At 29.9% G+C, this 14091-nt stretch overlaps 1 protein-coding gene across 1 annotated transcript in view; it reads right to left on the reverse strand.

Annotated features, from left to right (window-relative positions):
* LOC118204476 (zinc finger protein 236-like) overlaps window positions 1-14091 on the reverse strand; it is a 90005-nt gene that overhangs the window by 10385 nt on the left and 65529 nt on the right. Inside the window, exon 11 of the mRNA XM_085824621.1 lies at window positions 3186-3456. Within this exon, the coding sequence (XP_085680747.1) occupies window positions 3186-3456 (271 nt within the window). The remainder of the gene's footprint in view (window positions 1-3185; window positions 3457-14091) is intronic.

Here is a 14091-nt window from a genome sequence, read left to right on the forward strand (position 1 = left end):
AAAATTTTAGTCAAATTACATAGGAAACTGTTATGTTTTTTTATTTATAAAGTAACATGAAGACCTAGAAGGAGGCTACTCTGCCAGAAAAATAAGAATATAGGGGCAAGTGTTTTAACACTGAGCATATGGCTATCTCACTATGTCAAGCTGGCAACAGTTTTGGCGTGTAATTTTTGTTGCCTAATTTCATGGTAAATTGCTCTAAGTTGCCACACTTGGAGACTATTTGGTGACATTTTGGTCCAGTCTCTGTATTACCGTAATATATATAGTAATTGAATAACTGTAATTGGTATAGTAATTGAATAACTGTAATTGATTATCCTGCCCTTGTATGCCTTCCAGTAATTTTAAGAAGCAGAAAGTACTAGAAATATATCGGTGGCTGGGTGAAAATTATATAAGGCCGGAGAGAGCATCCATCAATGCCCATTAATCTCAGTTGTTAATTATTTGTAAAAAGCACATAAATATTTTACATAAGATAAACCTAACTCTTTTTGATGAATTGTTCCGAAAGTTCACAAAGCCAAATATCTAGGTATCACTATCAATAGCAAACTTAATTGGAAGGATCACATGGAAAATCTTAAGAAGGAAAGTCATCAACTGTCTTTTTCCAATTATTGCAATTAGAAACATCTCATTTATATCTCAATTGTGCATTCAGTACTTATCTATGCTTCACTGGCTTGGACTACTCTTACCACAAACTCCAGTAAGAGCAAAATAAATATCTGTGCATCATTTACTAATGCACACTTCTATATGCACACTAAAAGATTGCAGAAGAACCTCTATATTGAAACTATTGACAAGTTTCTCAACAAAATCAATAGAAATTTCTATAAAAAAGCTACTACAGTCAAAAGCCGTTAATCTGGACACCCATAATCTGGAATGATCTATAATCCGGACCTCAAAGCTAGAAACTTTCTGCACATGCATTGCGTTGATGCATGCACGTAATACCTTTACGCATGCACATAATATGTTTATGCATGCCCGCTTAATGTATAACGGATGGTATAAACTAAGGTAAAATTATCTAATTATCTATTTCAGCTAATGTTGCAGATTGCGTTGTTCCTTAACCTTCGAATTGGATCCGGCTTATTATTTTCTGCAGACTGTTAGAGCAATTTTATAAAAGTAAGTTGGAACTTTCGATTATGTCAAACAGAATTTCGGGTGCTGGATCTACAAAGGGAAAGCATGTTTCGATGTCCATCAAACTAAAAGTGGAGGAAAATTTAGGAGAAAACGCTCTCCTCTCTTTTACATTTGTTAAATTTTCTCTTCTGGGAATCTCACTTGATGCATTTTTATGTGAAGTGCCTTTAGGGGCTTTTAGGTCAACATTTTTATTGAGCCGGATACATTGCAAAATTCGCAATATAGCAGCATAATGTTACTGATACGATCTGATACTGTTGTATGTTGTTAGTTCAGAGCGACTTCTGAGTATTGAAAGCTTTATCTTTTAGACGTGCTTTACTTGCATTGAGTTTAATTTTCTTAGTAGTCTGCATAATGTAAGCATTCTATGATAATTAATGTCATATAAAATGAATACACAAAATAAATCCCTAACATACTTGATATATAGCCGCCAACCTTACAACATAAAAAACTAGGAGTTTTTCGGGAGGTTTTTGAGATGCGCAGCAATACCACTCCAAAGTGACTCCAGATTGACTTAAATTCCCTTTATAATATATAATTCTGAACTAAAATATGTTTATATTAAATTAGACATTATAAATTTTATATTTATGGCTAATTTCATTTTGCAGAGAAAATCCTGAGTAGAGAAAGAAAGCTTTTATTTATCACTTTTAAATACAATGGATATGAAAGTTACTGAGCAGATAAACTTAACGGGCTGAATCTTCATAAAACATGCACAGTAAATTAAGCAAATTCTGATCAAATAAAATTTCATAAGAAAAATTAAGCTGCAAATCACTGTGAGTGGAAGAATGGAATTTTCACAATTTAAGTTTCATTAAGTCAATGCAATGGTTACCAGTTATTAGTTTTTAGTCATCACTAATATTGATGCTTTGTATGCAGCATTTTTCAAATTATATTAGAATATAGCACCAATTCATACATATACATTGCTAATGATTAATAAACTAAGGTTATCTATTGGCAATTCATAAAGAAAGTTTAACTTGATAAACATAATTCCTTAATCACTGCATGATTAGGAATATTCAGTGGCAAAATTTAAAATTAATTTTTGGTACTTGCATATTAATGCAACTACTTTAGTAGAAGTCACCAAGTTTTCAGAATGTGTCAAACTCTGGCAGTCATGTACATAACCATTCTCATAACAAGCCTTCAGTCAAACAATGCTGCCATTTTTTTATGCATTCATTTTTGTTGTATTCGAAGTTCCATTGGTTACGATATGTTCTAATGATTTATCATATTTGTTTGCATTAGTTTTAAAGTATGAGCTTATGGAATTTGTTAGCAATGGAAGAAACTGTAGTAAAATTTTGGCAGGAATACAGAATTTCACAGAAACTTTTCTAAAGGGAACAATGAGGAAATGCGTTTCCTTGATTGCTGCTCTTGGCAGAGGATTACATAAAGTCCCTAAGATTCTCTGATTTTTTTCAAGTGAAAACAGATGTTTACTGACTTACAATCTGGGAATCTTTCTAAAAAAAGGGTGCAAAAATCACAAACTTGAACCCAATAAAGAACTTTTATCTTTTCATCTCTAAAAATAATCACTAAATTGCGCCAAGGTAACCACCTTATGTAATATGTTATATATAACTAATTTTTATATTTCATGAATCCATTCTCTAATATAAAATGTATACATATATGTGCCTAATCTGACAGAATTTTGCCTGGCATCATATTAAAAGATAATGAAAAAAAGCAACTTTAATTAAAATCACTTTTGAGGAATAGTCTAAGGTTTTTTTTTTAATAATTATATTTGAAGTATTTGAATCTGTATACGATTCACATTTAAATATTAGAATCATGCTTAATATTATAAATTTACATTATTCCTGATTTTGTCTCTTCTACTATTGGAAGAATTTCTAGGCACCAGTTATTATTCTATGACACCTATTTGATAACAAATGGTAAATATCATTTACTTGCAAAATCTTAATTAAGCAAAAATATGCAAATTATTTTATTACCTGTATGAATTCGCATATGGACTTTTAAACTTCCTTTTGTAGAAAAAAGGGAACGACAGACATGGCAAGAAAAGTTTTTCTCTCCAGTATGTGTCTTTAAATGACCATCAAGAGTGGATTTCACAGTAAAAGATTTTCCACAAGTTTCACATTTGTACGGTTTCTCTCCTGTATGTATGCGCATATGTCGAACAAGATCACTGGGCTTCTTGAAACTTTTGGAGCATCGCACGCAAGCATGTAAATTTTTTGGTAAAAAATCATTTTTATCCTAAATGAAAGTAAGAAAAAAATGCATAAAACTACTGTAAAAATAAAAAGTAATACTTCTTTTCTTTTTCTATATCAATTTTTTATTTTCTGTGTCCATAAGTTTTAACAACACTCTTCTCAAATTTGTTAATGGAATGACTGTTTAATCTATAAAATGACTATTTTGAAATTAATTAATTAATGCTTGTTTTTGTAACCCAAATTTTGCAAAGATTAACATTAATGATAAATTGAAAGTGTTATACCAGATGAACATTAAACAAGATTAGTTCAGTATTCTATTACTCTTTTTTTAAAGCTCACTATATTTGGATTTTAATCTTATTCTGCTGAAAAAATGTAGTTAATATATTTGTAAATGATTAATCAAATTTTTATAGCACCATTTAATTTTTCCATTTCATGGTAATAACATTAAAAACTATTAGTAGTTCTTAAAGGCTTTGCAAGTCTTAATAATTCAGAAGTGTTCAATGCCCAGCTCAGGGCTAAAATTGCTGATGCATGCAGCAACCTGAGCTTAAGGACATTTAATATTATATGAAAATAAGAACTTCATAATGATAATATGAGATTGGAAGATAGTAGTCTATGAATCAAATTAATTACTAAGAGCTCCAAAATGGCTTATTTTCAACAGGAATGTAACATGTGGCATTCTTTACATAAAATAATGATGGGAATCTTCATTGGAGAATAGGTTATTTTAGAAGATTTATAGCAACCAAAGTACCCTAATCTAACTTTTCTCCATAGAAACCTAACCTTTTCTCCTTAGAAAGTTTTGAGGGGGGGGATCAGTATGAAGTTGCTGCAATTTGTGAATACATTTTTCAGCTCATTTTTGCAAATATGTGCTGGAAATTTGCATTTTGCTTGCCAATCGAGATTGATGCAAAAGAAAATCTACCATCCTAACTGACAAACCAGAAAAAAGAATACAAAATATAAGAAAGGGTAAGGGAAAAGTTAAATGAAAACTCCAAGAAAATAAAGAGATAAAATGGGTGGAACAAGAGGATTTTGAACTGAGATACAGATTATGAAACATAAAAGTGGTTTTGTGAGGATGCCTACAGAACTTTGATGAAGAAGAACGAGTACACAAGCTTAGTTTGGAAAATATGGGCATGCATCAACTGTGTGAGAGAAAACTATTTGTTTGTGCTCAGTGGCATAAATATAGGTATGCAAGGGATGCAGTAGTATAAGGAGGGACTCAAAGCTTGTAAAAGGCCCTTAGATGTTCTGCTGAACTAGTGGATTTATATTTTTAAATTTTGAAAGGAAACAGAAGCAAGCTGGGATTTTGCTTTCATATATATAGGCGTATTATTAATATGCATATTCGTGTCAGGGAGTTTCTGTAGACAAGGGTTTCTAAAATACATTGATTTTTTATTTTTTATAAAAAATTAATTTTTTTAAATTTAATTTTTTTAAAAAAAGTTTAATTTAATACTTGACTTTACTTGCTTGTTTCTCATAAGACTTCATTAGTATTTTCCTTTTAGAACTTTAATTCTTAAATGCTAATTTCTAAGGGTACCACTTTATTGGTATTTCTTTTTACTTTTGGTTTTGACTTTTACCCTTGCCTGCATGAATGATGAAACACGAATTGAATGATTGGAGAGTTAGGTTTGGAGGCAACTTCCCCTTGATAAGTCTGTCTCTTGCCTACTCAACAGTCATTCACTTATGCATTTTTAAAAAATTGTTTGGTTTAATTTTAATTTGCTAAATTAGTAATTTATTTTCATGGATTGGTTTTGCACTCGATTTGCTTATGCTTCTGAATTTAAATGATATTATAGATTAGTTTGAGAATTAAATCTTTTATATGTTTGCACATTTTTTAAATTTTTTTTTAAAAATTATTTTGGTTTTTTTTCCCCTTTATTTTGGCTTTAAATTTGCTTTTTTGCTTTATACGTGTTTGTTAAAATTTAAATTTAAATTTATTTAAATGTATGTATATATATATATATATAATGGTTTTTGTAGAAACAAAAGCAGTGTTGAGTAGTTACAGATAGGGGGCCCTTAAGCTTCATTCCAGCTTTGTTTTTGTGTCATTTCAGTTAGGCAGCATCAAGTACCACATAAACGTAAGTTGAAAGGAATTCAAATACAAAACCAAAATATTGCATATTATTATTCTGATTCCCATGACACAAGTGCTTTCAAGTCATTTATAATGAAAGGTAGTAATGATTCTGCTCTAGCGACAATATAATGGTGTTGGTGTGGTGTATTTAATTATGGCAAAGAACACTAGGGCTATCTGCCTAAGGGGAGGGATGCCTTCGTGGAGGACTTTCTAAGGGAAACTGGCTCGTATACACGTTACACATGGGGAAAACCATGAAAACACCCATGCAGTCAGCCCGTTCGCGGGATTCGAACCTCGGACCAAACTACCAGTGTTCAGCGACTTAACCACTCGGACGCTGGTGGGGTCCAGCGACAATATTACGATCAGGCTTATTGTGAAAGAAATTTCCTAATTCCTGGATGCAAGCCTCAGACAAGACTTCCAACAAAAAGGAGGCCCAGGAAATGTTTTTGCATTTCCTGGTCCCACTTTTGCTGCATGTCTATGCACAAAAAGGAATTACTTAGTTTAGGGTGAATATGAATAATATTTCTGGATTCATTGTTGACTGCATATTTGTTTTAATTTTTCCTTTTCAGTTTCTTAAAAATCTATATTATATACTTAATCTCAACTATCTTTAGGCTCTTCCTCCTGTTATCAGAATATAATTGGTGAAATTTTGTAGTAATAAATTCCTGTACTTATTAATACATATTGAATTTTAAGAAAATTATTCAAGTTCTTTGCTTAGAATCAAATGCAATTTTTAACAGAATGTTGTTCAGTGTGATAAGTTATTTAGAAATTAAGGAAAATATATTTTCAACACTATTTTATTATGCAGATGGCACTTGTTATGATGATCTTTTGCATCTAACAGAAAGAAAATATTATTATTTGTAGTCAATACAGCAAAAATCAATTTAGTATACAGCTGGCATATCGTACAGTTCATTGTAATGGAACAATTATTGTAACAAGTACTGTAGTGATTGAAATTTCCCAGATGTCTGTCTTATTAGAATCAAGATACAAAAATATCAAATGCCAAAATCAGAGATAAACTGAAAATTCAACATTCAACTGTTTAGATAAATAGAGTACGATTTTCTAAAAAAAAATGGAGAGATCTGACAAGTTTTTTTTAAAACTGAATAATTCTTTTTTTTTTTTTTTTTTAAACCAGCTTTAGAAGCTTTTCATACATAATGTAAAGAAATAGGAAAAAAAAAAAAAAAAAAAAAAAAAAAGAAGCACAGCTCCTTTAGCTTGGATAATTGTTATGAATATTTAGAGTATTTCTTTTAAATTTTAAATAATGTCATGTTAAATGTTAAACTGAAATCAATGTTTAATACTTATAAATTAGTGAAAAATTATTATGACAAATGTTCTCAGACAGAAATATAAGTTTTGTTTGAACAAAATATAAACTTTTTACTTAATTTCTATAAATTATGGTTATAAAAATTTTCCAAAAGTTAAAGTTTCCAGAGTTTGTTTTTCCAATAAAATTCAATCTTTAGCCAGATCTTTTTTTTCCAAGTTTAAATTAAAAATGTGTAAAAATTGTTAAATAATTTCCCCATTCTAAATACTTTGTAAGAGAACTTCTTCATGTATTCTAAAAACTTGATGTTAAACCAGAATCAGGTAGCTTAACATTTTTCAAACCATACACTTTGCTTAATTTTTAACCTATATTATGCATAAGATAATCCAAATTCTTATGTATATGCATATTTTATGCCATTAGCTTTTAGATACTAGATTATAAATAGCATAAAATAAGTTTTTGTGGTAATAATATATGTAATGAAGCAGACTTAGAAGTAACATTGTAGAAATATTGATAGTGTACATATTGAAGATGCTGATTCATAATGAAGGGCAAACTTGGCAGCTGCAACATATTACATATTCATTTTTATTTTAATAAACATTTTATAATTGCAAACAAATGGGCACACTAATCATGCCTTTTCAAGAATACTTATGTTTTTTAAATTGCTGTGATAGGAAGGAAACAACACCAGCATCTTAACGATGAGAGAAGCAGAAGAAGAGTGCTCAGTTATCCAATTTGGCAGCTTATTAAAAGAAAATTTCAGTTCTTGAAATTTTGAGTTAAGTTCAGAATTAGATTTGTTAACAGTGTTATGTAGGTCATATGCATGGATTGATCTAGAAATAATGCTGTTCAATAAAAGGTATTACTATTTTTAGAATAGAGAGGGGAAATACACAAATTAAAATTAAACATTAAGGGACTATTGTTGATTTAAATTTAAATTTATATATTTTTCATCTTCAAAGTTTATTTCGTATTGTATTTTGTTAATTTATGTGTATTAATTTCTAAAGTTGATTTTATATTACTTTATAATAATAACATGTGGTTTTGTTTTATGATGAGCATTTTTATGATGAGAATTATTAATTTTTCATATAATCTCATGAATATGTAATAGAAATATTTAGGTTTTATATTGATTACCATACTTTTCACGAAAGACTTTCAAAACATAAGAACTGTCAAAATTATATTTGATATTTAAGAAAGACAAGAACCATGTATGTTTTCAGTTATTTCGTGAAAAACTCCTAATCGTGATTCCAATTTAGAATTGGCTTTATAATATTTGCTCAGAACATTTGAAAAGCTTAAAAAACGTATCTTTTTAGAGAATTTTCAATTGGACAAAATAGTATCAAAATTTATATTTTGCAATTATTTAAATAACTATTTAGGTTAAAATTTTATGATATGTATTTTCCAAAATTACATTCCTTTTCATTTGCTACTGCTTTAGTGCTTTTTCTCTAAAAAAAGCTTCTCTGTCACTAAGCCTTTTTCTCTTTGAAAGGGGGAATAGGTAAGATAAAAATATGTAAATACAAATTATATTTTAAATTAGAAATAGCCCAATAATGTTTAATTTTAATTTCAGTAGTTCTCCTGTCTATTTTAAAAATACTAATAACTTTTTCTGAACAGCTTCATTTTGAGACTAATCATATCATATGACTTTTACATAAAGCTGGTGAGGTAAACAGAACTAAAAATCAAACAGCCAATAAAAATTTTGCAGCATTTTTAATTAGACAGTCAAATGTGTTAAAACCAAAACTAACTCATTATGAATTAAGAGTTTATCTTGAACGCATGGCACTTGCTTTCTGCACCTCGGTCTAGATAGGCTGTCGCTTTCTCTTCTTCCACAAAACGATATAAAAATGTAACTGTTCTAGAACAGGCATGAATAATGTGCCAAGTATTTGCAGCAGCATATGTTTACTGAAATAAAAAGGAATATTTAATCTGCCCTGGCTGCCAAGTTTGCTCTTTGTTATGGATCAACATTCTTCGCCATCAATATTTCTACACAGTATCAAGCCAACCAGAAGCGAGCTCAGAGGGGCCATGCGCGAGTTGACTCAACTTCAACTTTTCACCACTTGTCACGTCAGTTTCAAATATCTCATTACAAATATTCAGTTTATACCACAGTTTTTGCAGGAAAATATAAAGTCAAATGGACTAATCTTAATAAAAATTTCAGATGATAATTAAAAATGAAGAAGTTAACAGAATATCTTAATAAATTATTTAAAGAAAAGTTCTTAAGCTTATTAAGAGTAATAAATCTTAATTATCAACCATAATGATCCATGGTTGATTAACTTTACACAATAATATAAAGCAATAAATTGTTACGAGAAAACTGTAATGGGTTTCGAAATCTTAGATTTTGAATCTACATCAATTTAAGGTTGCTCCTGTTGCCTAATGGATAAGGCGCTGGCTTCTGGATTCAAGTATCACCAGGAGCAATGTTGTAATGGAGTTGGTATTTAAAAAAAAAATTTACAGAAAAATTTATTGTGCTTATTCAGTTTCCTGAATGTGAAATCTGAAAGCCAGTTTTCCCCACAAGACACCTTAGTACGGAGTAAAAAATTCAATAATATAAAATGTAAAAAATTCAGTTTTTTTTATACTAGAAACTTGAATTGCGGGTTCGGGCTTTGCTTTTCTCAACTCTGATGGTGCAAATAAACCAAACATTTTTTAATTACCATGACACTTTTCTTTTTTTATGTGTGTGTGTGTGAGTGTGTGCACAAAAAGTTTACATTTATTTTCACTCACTATACATGTAATTTTTGGCATCTGGGCAACATTGTGTGCATTATCCTTCTTTTGACAATGTGCCTTTAGCACAACGCATAAAATGATCTAACTGGTCTGATCTGATTCTGTGTTGACTAATGCAAAGATTAGCAAAAGTGATTACTGGTATTATTAGTGATACTGGGTATTAGTATAAAGTTGCCATTTTACCTAATTTAAAAAATTTAGTGAATTTTTAGTTTTAAATGAGTAAACCTTTTGTTTAAAAATATAAGAATATTATTTTTTCAAGAAAAGAACCCTGTCATTATGTAGCTGATGTTAAGTAATACTTTTAAACATTTTAATGGCTTTATGTATGTTTTCCTAAACATGTATGACGTCTTTTCAGACAACATATGTAAGAATTTAGCCAGAGGCTTAATCTTGATGATATTTTTTTCATTACTTTAAAGAAGACTTGCATGAGATTACCAAATTTACTAACTTATTGGGAAATGTAATTTTTAAAACAGTAAAAGAAATATTATATAAAATACAGTTATTTCACTGAGTTTTAGATAAAAGTGACTTCATAAAATAAAAATTTAGGCAATGACTCTTCATTAATATATGAATGATTAATTGAATTAATTACAGTTACATTTAAGGTACAAAATATATGCATAAAGCAGAAACTATGTTTTAAAACACTTTTTTAAATTTGTACTGTTTATTAATTTTTTTTTTTGAAATAATTGCTTCCTTTTTTTAAATGTGTCTACATACGTTTAAATAACTTTTATTACATTTATTTAAGCAATTATATTAAGAGGAGTTTATACATCATGCAAAAAATTTTATGGTGTTTTTGCCCCATGAAAAATTTACACTCTAAAATCGAAATAAGCAATTATGAATTTTTAATTATCATTCAAGAGAATTCATAAATAAAAGAAATTATATACATATAATGATCTTTTTCTGGGATATCCTATTCTTATCTTCCAAAGGATTCTATTCTGTAACATTCTGACTAAAATTAGTGTTCTGTGTTTGGATAAATGGTTCAAAGAGAGATAGAAATTCATCGAATTGATGAGGCATCATGAGGAAGTAATTAAAAGATCTTTCCATATCTTTCAAGCACATTTTCTTTCATTAAGTTATTTACATCACACATATATTTAATATAAACCACTGCTTTCTTCTTCTCTTATATTAAGCAAGAATTAAAACGTGTTTCAATCTAGCAGAAATTGAATCTATTTTAATTAAAAAACATAACTGTAAAAAACCAAAATATCACACATAAATTCTCATTTTCTCCCAACTTTCTGATATGCAGACCCATCTAAGTGAGTGCATATGACAACCTTTAAAGCAAAAGTTTCTACCCTGTTGTGAACTAACACAAAAAGCCTTACAAAAGTAAAGCCTTTTTTCCGCATTTCTGCTTTTCGCTCCAATAGACCAGTGCGAACCCAGAAATGCAAATTTCCAATATGATGAAAAATATGTTCAAAATTTCTTATCATAGCTTAACATATTTTAACTGTGTATTTAATTTAAAATAATAAAACATGACTGCATTTATCTCCTACATTTTTATAGAAGCTTGTATAGATAACATACTGCCAATATCTCATGAGATAATTCCAACATAGAAAATATCTTGAGACAAGTAGAATTAGAGATATGCTGCCCATATAATCTTTGAAAGGTCTAAATGCATTGCAGAAATGTTTTTATGTTACTTGATATGTATTCTTACTTGACATGCCCTTGGCCATGTTTCTACGCAAACTTACTAGGTGGTAGGGCTGTGCTTAGCAACACAGTGCTCGTATTGTTATCGCATTCGTTAACGTGACACAATGGATGCTGATTGTAAGCAAAAAGTGAACATAAGTTCTGCATTAAGCTCGGGAAAACCCTAGTGAAATGTGGAAAATGAATTAAGCAAGCATATGCAGGCAAGGCACTTCCAAGAAGTTGTATTTTCAAGTGACACAAAAGGTTTCATGAGGGCAGAGATTCAGTGCAAGACAATTTCAGAGCTATAGCACATATTAATGCAAACGTGTAGCATGTAAGGCAGTTATTGCAAGAAAACCATCATGTAACTGTGCATATGATAGCAGAAGAGCTGAATTTGAACCACGATCTGTGTCATAAGATTTTATGTGAAGATTTAGGGAAATTTAATGCAAGAATCGTCCCTCACTTACTAACAGATGAACAGAAAGAGGAAAGACAAAGAATTTCGGTTAAACTATTGGATAGAGCCAGACATTATCCCACATTTGTGTCAAAGATTATTGTGATTTTTTTCTTGTTTCCATGAGTAAAAGGTGACTGAAAGGAAAGCACATCAAGATTAGTGCAGATACCCAACGGGCTGTGACAAATGAGCTTGCAAGCATCACAGTTGAAGATTTCCCTGCTTGCTTTTAAGACCTTCAGAAATGATGGCAGTTGTGTATAGATAGCCAGGGGACTACTTTGATAGCAAATAGGATCATTATTTGATAAATGCAGTTTTCTATTTTTTATGAGGATCATTATTTGGTAAATGCAGTTTTATTATTTTTACGATCTTTGTCTCGGAACTTTTCTGACATAGGATGTAGAAACAGGAAGGGACTATTGTAAAGCCTGAGGACAGAAGTAATCAGCAGCAGTCCAGTTTTAAATGAGACAGCCAACAGGAGTACATTGCATTTGATGCCCACATTTTTGGTATTTAAAAACAATTCTGAGAAAAACATGGCGATGTGCTTTTTCTTAGATCAACATCCCTCAGAGTAATATTCCAAACTTGTGAAATGACTGATTTTATATGTATTTTTTGGCAAGGAAGGTGCTTGCAGTGGTTAAAAATGTGTAGAGGGTCTCTTCAACACCACTGAATATTTTATTCTCTTCCAAGTCAACATCATAAATCAACATCTCAAATTTGTTCCGAGTCAACATCATAATCTACTAATTAAGGAAGTATGAAAGAAATGTTCTAATTTTGCAGGGCAGGTAAGGAATTTCTTATTTAATAAATTAAAATGTATTAAATATTTTATGAATTGAACATTTTACTCGAAGAAGACTATAAAATGTTATACTTTGCTACATATGCAATCCAACTCAATTACTGGTCAAAGTTAAGTTTTTTCATAATATTTTCTATGTTTCCTGTCACTCTGTAACTGGATGCATATAGTCAGAGACAATATTTGAAGAAATAATTGTACAGAAACCTTTTTCGAACACACTTTGTTATACAGTACACAAATGAAAATAAATTTTTCTTCTTTCCATATCTTGTGTGGCAAAACTTGAAAATTGATGCTCAGTTTGCTTTCAAAATCTCAACTTCCACAAGAGAAATATTTGACAACTTTTTAAAAACTTTTTTTCTTTCTTTCTCTCCCTCTCTCTTTTTTTAAATGAAAAACTGACTTAATGCAAGAACAAGTATCAATGTATTCAAGTGCTTTCATCAATGCATTCGTTTAATACTGTTTTCAGGAACTGAATTCAGGATGCAATTAAGAATTTTCAGCAATTTTTTTTACTCAGCCTTCAGCTTCTGACAAATGGTCTGGCTGCTCGTGAGTTTTTGTGTTTTCACCATGGGTAATGTGGACACTAGCCAGGTTCCCTAAGAAAGTTCTCCACAAAAGCATTCCTTCCGTTAGGCAGACAGCCTTCATGTGTTTGGCCGTAACTCATATAATCCAATCTTATTCAGTAATTGGTTACTTTGCTGTTACTAGTCTGTAAATTAAATTAATTATAGAAGAAATGGATAAAAGAGTTTAATTTTAATTTGCTATGCATTTAATTTCACTCAAATTTGTCACTGCTATGCACAGATATTCATATGGCTAAGAAAATGATGGATGTGTATGGAATTAATAAACGATTTTGCAGAAATGAAAATGGCAAAATTCAAATTTTTAAAAAATCAGGATTTTTAAAATTTATTTATGGATTTTCATCAGCAGTGTTATCAATCACATTAGTTCATCACATTATTACCTTAATTACCAAAACAATTAGAGCTGATGGATGGAAAGGAGAGACTTAGGAACGTAGAGCTATTAAGCCAGTAGGGAAGGGAAAAATTTCAATACACTTAATATACCTTTTATAAAAGTTATGCAGTCAAACAATTTTTTTATGAAACTTCTAATATAAATGTGTGCTTTAATGTTATAAGAAGGTCATATATTTATTAATTTTGCAAATTTTTGAATAATTCATATTTGTGAGCTAAGTCAAGTATGGTATACTATTAGTGTGGTTTCTTTTTGTTTGTTTATCTATTATGCTGTTTCTCGGTTAGTTTGTAATTTAACCAGTCATTATTCATTTCTTAAATGTAGTAAATAATAATAATAATAATAATAATAATTTTA

The sequence above is a fragment of the Stegodyphus dumicola genome, chromosome 10 (genome assembly GCF_044657685.1).
Source record: "Stegodyphus dumicola isolate Sdum_Otavi_A_Nest chromosome 10, ASM4465768v1".
NCBI classification, from domain to species: Eukaryota; Metazoa; Arthropoda; class Arachnida; order Araneae; family Eresidae; genus Stegodyphus; species Stegodyphus dumicola.